The sequence below is a fragment of the Triticum urartu genome, chromosome 3A (genome assembly GCF_056163025.1).
Source record: "Triticum urartu cultivar PI428250 chromosome 3A, HENAU_Tu73, whole genome shotgun sequence".
Taxonomy (NCBI): domain Eukaryota; kingdom Viridiplantae; phylum Streptophyta; class Magnoliopsida; order Poales; family Poaceae; genus Triticum; species Triticum urartu.
The window spans coordinates 651,924,058-651,932,529 of record NC_141875.1 but is presented as its reverse complement, the minus strand read 5'-3'; the positions used below and the strand labels follow the sequence as shown (position 1 = coordinate 651,932,529).

The window sequence follows — 8,472 nt, the reverse complement described above, 5'->3', positions numbered from 1 at the left end:
CATCAAAGATGAATGGTATATCTTTTTGTAATAAATTAGTCAGAGGCCGAGAAATTTTTGAGAAGTCCTTAGTGAACCTCCTATAAAAGCCGGCATGACCAAGGAAACTTCTTATACCTTTGATGTCCTTGGGACACGGCATCTTTTCAATAGCATCAACTTTAGCTTTATCAACTTCAATGCCCCTTTCAGAAATTTTATGCCCCAAGATAATACCTTCATTAACCATAAAATGGCACTTCTCCCAATTCAAGACAAGGTTAGTTTCTTCACATCTCTGCAAAACTCGATCAAGGTTGCTTAAGCAATCATCAAAAGAGTATCCATAGACGGAGAAATCGTTCATGAAAACCTCACAAATCTTTTCACAAAAATCAGAGAATATAGCCATCATGCATGTTTGAAAGGCAGCAGGTGCATTACATAAACCAAAAGGCATACGTCTATAAGCAAAAGTACCGAAAGGGCAAGTAAATGTGGTCTTTGATTGATCATTAGCTGACACAAGTATTTGAGAGAAACCAGAATAACCATCTAGAAAGCAAAAATGTGCATGTTTGGATAATATTTCTAGCATTTGATCAATGAAAGGTAAGGGGTAATGATCTTTTTTAGTAGCCTTATTTAATTTGTGAAAATCAATTACCATCCTATAACCTATAATAATTCTTTGCGGAATCAATTCATCTTTGTCATTAGGAACGACAGTAATACCTCCCATCTTAGGAACACAATGGACAGGACTTACCCACTGACTATCAGCAACGGGATAAATTATACCTGCCTCAAGGAGCTTTAGTATTTCTTTTCTTACCACTTCTTTCATTTTAGGATTCAGCCGTCGTTGGTGATCAATAACTGGTTTGGCATCTTTATCTAAATTTATTTTGTGTTGACATAGAGTGGGACTAATGCCCTTAAGATCATCAAGAGTATATCCAATAGCAGCACGGTGCTTCTTCAGAGTTTTCAATATTTTTTCTTCCTCCTTCTCTGAAAGGTTAGCACTAATGATAATAAAAGGATATATCTTCTTTTCATCAAGATAAGCATATTTAAGAGTATCAGGCAATGGTTTAAGCTCAAACACGGGATCACCCTTGGGTGAAGGAGGGTCCCCTAAAATTTCAACAGGCAAATTGTGTTTCAGAATAGGTCCCTGTTTAAAGAACACTTCATCTATTTCCCTTCTTTCATTCATAAACATATCATTTTTATGGTCTAGCAAATATTGTTCTAAAGGATCACTAGGAGGTACGACACGCGCAAGGCCGATGCTCGGAGGAGCTCCTGCGGAGGCGAGGCCAACGCTCCCCGCGCTAGGGTTTGCGGCGGCGGCTTCGGCGGCGGTAGAGGGGTCGCGGCTGTAGGATGGGGTCAGCGGGGTGCCGGCGTGTGCGTCCATTGGGTCAAGTTCGCCGGCGCCGGCGCGCGCGGGGCGAAGGTGGCGGGGAGGAGAGAGTGCGTCGCGAGCGCTCGTGTGTGCCGCGCGCGGAAGCGGGCGCCCGAAATACACGGCGCGAGTTGACGATTCGGACCGCGCGCCCAACTCCATATGCCGCGCGCGCGGTTATTGCGCGCCCGCTGGAGCCACTCTACCGGTTACGCACACGCTAAAATGACCAAATTTACGGCGCGGCGCTTGTTTAGCGCGCCTGTTGGAGATGCTCTTACACTTAAACCATACATTTTTTGGAGCATCGCATCGTTTTCGTGTAACTAAATGTGTTTACACTATTTAATTATAATGCTTACAATCTTATCTTATATCATTTCCCATAAATTTCTTGAGCAAGCGTTATCATGCCCACCTTTGAACCCCATAAGGGAAATGACTCAAGGGTGTACCGCTGCGATCCCTATGCCATCTCTTGGTAACGATGATATGATGAATGACAACTACAAAAGCGTGTTTGAATAGAAAAGAGAGAACTTCACAACTATATTAGACCTTGAAAGCTCTGACACTTGCGCTCCAATGTACAATTCCTCATGTTATGCTCCAATCCTAATAATCCCATTATGATGCGATCAGCATTATAAGAGCGAGGAGGCGACGGATCAAAGCATCCATGTTTGCCTATTGGCATGAAATAAGTTGTCATCTTCTCGGAGAGTGTTTGCTCTAAAAAACAAACACTCAATGATCACTAGTTAGCCAAGGAAGCTACCCCAATAGCTTGTGCATATTGTAGCACCGCGCTTGTCTGACAGAGGTCTGGTTTCCTCGAAAGATTTAAGTGGGAATATCTGATAACTCGAAAATGCGTTAACTCACTCGGGACCATAGATGTACTTCCTGGACCATTGTATGGTTCCTCATGTAAGCTCTTACGCAACCGCGCCAATCGCTTTGTAGGACTCATCTCAGATCATTTCATTCACCAGGAAGCAAATCGGACAACAACGGTTCGGCACAACAAGCAAGCAGTACGATCTATAGTTCAGGAACTCAAAAAATGTGTTAACTCACTCGGGACCATGTATGTACTTCCTGGACCATTGTATAGTTCTCATGTAACTTGCTCTTACACAATCGCCCCAATTGCTTTGCATGACTCATCTCAGATCATTCCATTCACCAAGAAGCAAATCGGACAACAACGGTTCGGCACAGCAAGCAGTACGATGATACGATCTATAATAGTTCAAGAACTTGACACAGCATCATCCACTGCGATCCAGAAATCCCACCGTCGATAATGCTTTCACCAGCAACGTTGAATCATATTCATGCAAGAATCTCCCTCTGGAGGCCATGTGAAGCACCTTGGCGTCTTCCCTGCAAACTCCATCCACCCCTTTCCCAAAACTCGCTGGCGAACACATGCATCACATTTCATGAAAAAGGAGGAAAAGATGAAAGGAGAGAGAGCAATGGAGGCCCCGGCCCGTCCTCCTCGGGCCCGGGCGGCGCATCGGAATCAATCGTCTTTTCCGGGAATTCAGACGGCTGCGGTGCTCTCCTGCCTCTGCCACCGCCGCTCCGCTCGGGGCAGACGAACTGCGCGGTGTAAAGAGGGGTACGTGCTCCGACCCAGGCGCGAATAAAGAAAGGGAGAGGGGGGCCGAGCAGAGCAGAGCGCAGCAGGGGGGAGGACGGACATGGCGACGGAGGCGCGAATAAAGAAAGGCCGGGCTGGCGTCGGGGTCAAAGAGCGGCACGCAGCTGCGGGGGGAACCCGAGGCGCGACACATGGAGGAGATCGCCGCGCGCAGTCACCACGCCCGCATGGCGCCGCGCGCCGAATCGTCACCTCCCCGAGGCCGAGGACCGGCCATCAGCCCACCCACCCGCAACGCCTCCGCCTCCGCCGGCCGAGGGCGACGCGACGCGGACGGGCGGGCGGCCGGCCGGCCAAGCCATGCGCTCCTAGACGACGAGGTCACGGAGGTAGCAGCGGCCTGCCAGTCAATGCTGCGTCCTTGCACCTGCCTCACCGTCACCGCCCCGAAGATGCCGAGCGCGGGATGGCGCCCGCGACTCTTTGTCCTGTCCACGATGCGTGCGCCCCGTCGCCCAACCGACGAGCTCTCCCCTTCCATATTTTTCTTGCTTGCTTCCATATTCTCCTTGAGGCCATCATACCACGTGCCGCCCGGCGTGACAAACGAGCCCAGCTAGCGGTTCCCAGCCGGGCACGAAAAACAGCTATCACCTCTTCCCATATGAACTGGTTTTCGTGGATGGACCGATCGATCGGCCTTTGCCACAACCTTGTCCTACTCGTACTAGAACAAGAAGAGGAAGGGTTGCGTCCACAAGGAAAGCAAAGAGATCCGCTCGAGGTTGGAACCGATGCTGCATCAGCAAAGGAGACAACGAGTAGCGTCCAAACCGCCCCCGTCGCATCAAGCCGAGCACACACGAGACTGCTAGTACTCGTTAATCGCTAGCATACTCTACTGCCACTAGCATAGCATCGACCTTCACAGTCCAAGCCTGGGCCGAAAGCGTTTATGTCGTGAGCTCAGAAACGCCGCCGCATGCACAGCCCAGCCCCGAGTGCCTTCACGTTTCCGTTCATCTTCGACCCCATGCAATAAACGCAACGCACGCCCCGTCCAGCACTCCACCCATTCCCCGTACCCTACCCCCCTCCTACTCGAAGTATAACGCGTACGGTACTGGTATTATGGACTCCCGGTAACGCCACCGTTTGACCACCGAAGCAAGTAAAAATTTACCGGAAAGCGCACGCAATGAAGAAAGGAGCCCTACGTATGGCCATGGAAACTGCCTGGCGTCGTGAATGAATGAATGAGCGAGCAATAATGCCCGTTTTTTTCGCAGCAAAGCTGGCTTTTTTGCATTCATTTTCATCCAAAGATAAAGCCCGGCCAAGCCAGCATTGATGCCTCTACGCCTGCGGCCTGCTGCTCGCACGCCACTCCACCAGTGGCATGGCACGCACTGGCAGGGCAGTAGATAGAAAGTTTAAAAAGCGGGACGGATAAAACCAGGACCCGGCTGACATCCGGGCCCCGCACGCCTCACGCAGCGAGGCACGGTACGGACCGGGGAGCGCCGCGCTGCCGTGTATAAAACCAGGCGCCTCCCGCTATCCCTTTTCCCAAACATCTATCTCCTCTCCACTCCACCACCGCTTCTCCTTCTCCCCGTCCCGCGGCCGCTCCCCCTCCCGCCGGAGACCAGCCCGCCACCACGGCTCGTGCCGCCAGAGATAAGATGAGGACGAGGAGCGGCTCTCTCTATACCTGCGGAGGAACCGGCGAGCCGGCGGCTCCGGTGGCCGGGCAGAAGAGGAAGAGGTCTCCCGCCGCCGCCGGCGAGGCATCCGGCGTGCGCCGGAAGAGGCAGGCTACCGGGCCGGACTACTTGGACGGCATCCCTGACGACCTCGTGCTGTCCATCTTCTCCAAACTCGCCGCATCTGCGAACTCCCCCTCCGACCTGCTGTCCGTCCACCTAACGTACGCCCGCGCCCCGCCCCGCCCTTCGTGTTTGGTTCAACTGCTTCTTGCAAAGGAACTCCTGCTGCTTTGTCTGTATGGTTGCCTGAACGTGTTTGTGCCTTTGACGTTTCAGGTGCAAGAGGCTCAACGGCCTGGGGCAGCAGGACATGGTGTTCGCCAAGGCCTCGCCGGCGTCGCTCGCCGTCAAGGCGGCGGCCTGGTCCGAGCCCGTGCAGCGGTTTCTCAAGCGCTGCGCCGACGCCGGCAATCTTGAGGCTTGCTACATTCTCGGCATGGTAAGTGTTGATGACCTAATCTAGTTGACTTGATCGTTCGGTTTGACATCCGTGCATGCATGGCCGGAGTTTCAGGGGTGGAGTGCTGACGAGTTCCTTACGTTTTTGCAGATCCGGTTCTACTGCCTTGGCAGCCGCAGCGGCGGCGCGGCTCTGCTCGCGAAGGCGGCCGTCGGCGGGCACCCGGCGGCGCTGTACTCGCTGGCCGTCATCCAGTTCAACGGGAGCGGGGGCGCCAAGTCGGACCGCGACCTGCGCGCCGGGGCGGCGCTCTGCGCGCGCTCCGCCGCGCTGGGCCACGTCGACGCGCTCCGGGAGCTCGGGCACTGCCTCCAGGACGGCTACGGCGTGCGCCGCGACCCGGCCGAGGGCCGCCGCCTCCTCGTCGCCGCCAACGCCCGCGAGCTCTCCCTCGCGCTCGCCGCCGCGGCGGCAAGCGCAACCTACCCCTTCGCCTCCCTCCCCATCGGCGCCGTCGCAGGCGGCGCCGGCGGCGTCACCAGCAGCCCCCTCCTCTCCGACTTCGGGTGGAGCCTGCCGGAGGCAGAGCCGCACACGGCGAACCAGTTCATGTCAGACTGGTGGGCGTCGCGCGGCGTGCAGGCGTGCGCCAAGAAGACCGACGCGGCGGCCACCGGCGGAGACGGCGAGGGCGAGCTGCGGCTGTGCTCCCACATGCGGTGCGGGCGCAAGGAGACGCGGCGGCACGAGTTCCGGCGCTGCTCCGTGTGCGGCGCGGCCAACTACTGCTCCCGCGCGTGCCAGGCCCTGGACTGGAAGCGCGCCCACAAGGCCCAGTGCGTGCCCATGGACCGCTGGCTCGTGGGCGGCGCCGCCGCCGCGCCGCAGCAGTGACCCGCCCCAACGGGCAACCACCGCTGCAACTAGCAGCACCGGAGAGTCCACCGCCCGACCGGTGGACCGGGCGTAGCGGAGCGAACGAACGATGATGAACGAGGAAGCGTTTTTCTGGCGTTTTGCTTTCTTTTTTGCGGCCGTTTGGGTGTCGTCTTGTCAGATGTACGTACTCTACTCTACTCGGGAAGAAGAGCAGACGAGAGATTCTACCGCGGCCACCCACCAGAACTCTAGCCTTTGTTTTCCTAATCTTTCTCTCTCTTTTCCATACTCAATTAGTTAGCCCCTCTTAAATCAATCAAATTACTCCCCTGGTAAGATGGTAAAAAAAACCTGGATCCCGCTTCGAACTCATTTTCTAGAGCTCGAGCGCGGAAGTTGCTTCTGTCGCTTTGTGTTTTGGAGTTTTGGATGGATGCTGTGGGGGGTGGAGTACAAGAGCAGTGCTCCATGTACAGCACGGGCTCCTACGCTACGTGCCTCTCGTCCGTAGCTTATCGGATGATGAGTAGGGGGAATCGGTGGCCGCGCCGTGCAGCGCTGCTGCGGCCTACGGCGTCGTGTAGGCTTTGGTCTTGCTCTCGAGGCACGGGACAAGTTGGAGCCTTCCCTCTGGCCGCTGGTGCGCTGGGCTTCGGGAGGTGGTATCCATGTAGGCCACCATAGACATAGCCAAAGTGACACCACCCGGCCGGCTTTTGTTCTCATTTCCTTTACTTTTCTGTTACCTAGGCAGGGCAGGACAGGGCATGGATGGAAACAACACACAAGATGATGACGATGCTACCACGACCAGCCAGCCCGCTCCGTTTTTATATGCCTCGAGCACGCAACGGCGTACATCTGTACATGCACACGAGTAAATTCGCAGAGTAGAGTGCAGTTCTATTTCTTTGGTTTTTGTATTCGGAACGTATGGATCATTGAACGGAGGAGTGCCGAACCTGTTGACCCAGCGCGGCCAGCGCAGCGGGACACCGTTAGGCCTTGGCATGTTGCACAGGTGTGTGTGTCTGCGCTGGGAGGGCCATGCGGCAAGGCCCGCATGGTACACGACTAGACGCTCTCCCGGCTGCGTGCGTGCGTTCGAATGTGCGTGGCGCGGGTGTTTCGACGACGTAGACGTCTGCGGTCGCCGGCGAGGCACCACCCAGACCTCCAACGTGGACCTGCGAGTATCAGGGGAAATACCGGGCGGCTCGCATCATTGTGTCTAGCTGATGCCAACGGCGAAAGCACGGGCTGAACTGACGGCCGGTGTCCAAACTAGACCGGGGGTGGTATCTACTTTTCTCAATTGCTCCTGCCTTTTTCTATGGGATTGATTGATGCTGCTACAGTTATATTACTGACATCTGATATTTTCCTTCTGTTTTCTATAGGAGTATATTATTTCTTTCTTTAGACTACAGGGGGTAACGTGTATAGAGTAGTAATAGTTTTTCAGAGACAACTGTTCGAAATTTAAGAAGGCCGATATAATAGGCAAGAAATAACAGGTGGGGCAGTAAATAACCAGCCAGGCCCGGTCAGAAAATTTGGTGGCGCCCATCGGTGCAGGCGGCGACCCAATCAAGTGCATGCAAATATAGACGCCCCGTCATCCCCTTCAATGTATTCCTACGTTTACAACGGCTGTCCCACGTTGGATACCAGACCAGAGAAGATGGTGCCATGACACCGGCTTCGTGGGCGCACAGCGACTAGGCACGTACGCACTCCACCACGTTACCTACGCCTCAGAAAATTCAGCCCCTCGTGATGCCTGCACGTTTGACCCTGCAAATAATGCCAGAATTTCTATATTTTTCTAAAACGAGGAAAAAAGCTGGGATTTGCATCTGCAGAAATAAAATCCGAAGAATTCCAAACGATCGTGCGCGCGAATTGGGACATATCGGCGCAACATGGGGCCAGGAATCGGATATTTATCCACATATATTTCTTTCGGCGAGGAATGGAGTGCTCATTGACCCTTATTGTTTTGCCCCTTGCATGCGCGCCGCGACTTTAATCAGGGGAAAATAATGGTTAACAAACAAAACGTCGTCCGCACCGTGCGTCCCGTCACTCGATCGGATCTTCGAGTTCATCTTGGCTGGCTCGGCCGATTTTCAAAGGGTTTGATCGAGGAGGGCGAGCTAGGGAAGCAAGCGAGCATTAGTTGGTGCTTTGTTTACTCCACACTAATTCATCTGCACGAATGATTCCCTGGAGCAGGAGTAATTTACTTTGCGTGGCAGGTCATGCGTGCATGGTGCAAGCAAGCAAGCAAGCAAGGGAAGCTCATTGTGCTGCTCCGTGGTTTTAGTCGTCGCCGGTGATGTCGTTGTTTCTTGTTTATTTTTCACTGTCGTGATTCGGCATGGGGTCAAGAGCCCCGAAGGGACCAATTAATTAT

The 8,472-nt window shown here is 54.1% G+C and overlaps 1 protein-coding gene across 1 annotated transcript; it reads left to right on the top strand.

The window, feature by feature from the left end:
- The first annotated feature begins 4,559 nt into the window (after positions 1-4,559).
- LOC125545761 (F-box protein At1g67340) lies at positions 4,560-6,456 on the top strand. Its single transcript, XM_048709794.2, has 3 exons — positions 4,560-4,935; positions 5,051-5,213; positions 5,325-6,456. The coding sequence occupies exons 1-3, from the start codon at positions 4,691-4,693 to the stop codon at positions 6,066-6,068; spliced, it is 1,152 nt and encodes a 383-aa protein (XP_048565751.2). The 5' UTR covers positions 4,560-4,690; the 3' UTR covers positions 6,069-6,456.
- Positions 6,457-8,472: the final 2,016 nt, after the last annotated feature.

Bases quoted from the DNA above. Each gene is read 5' to 3' on its own strand.
- LOC125545761 (XM_048709794.2), top strand. From the start codon at position 4,691: ATGAGGACGAGGAGCGGCTCTCTCTATACCTGCGGAGGAACCGGCGAG. The intron at 4,936-5,050 runs GTACGCCCGCGC...TTGACGTTTCAG, and splicing joins CTGCTGTCCGTCCACCTAAC to GTGCAAGAGGCTCAACGGCC. The intron at 5,214-5,324 runs GTAAGTGTTGAT...ACGTTTTTGCAG, and splicing joins CTTGCTACATTCTCGGCATG to ATCCGGTTCTACTGCCTTGG.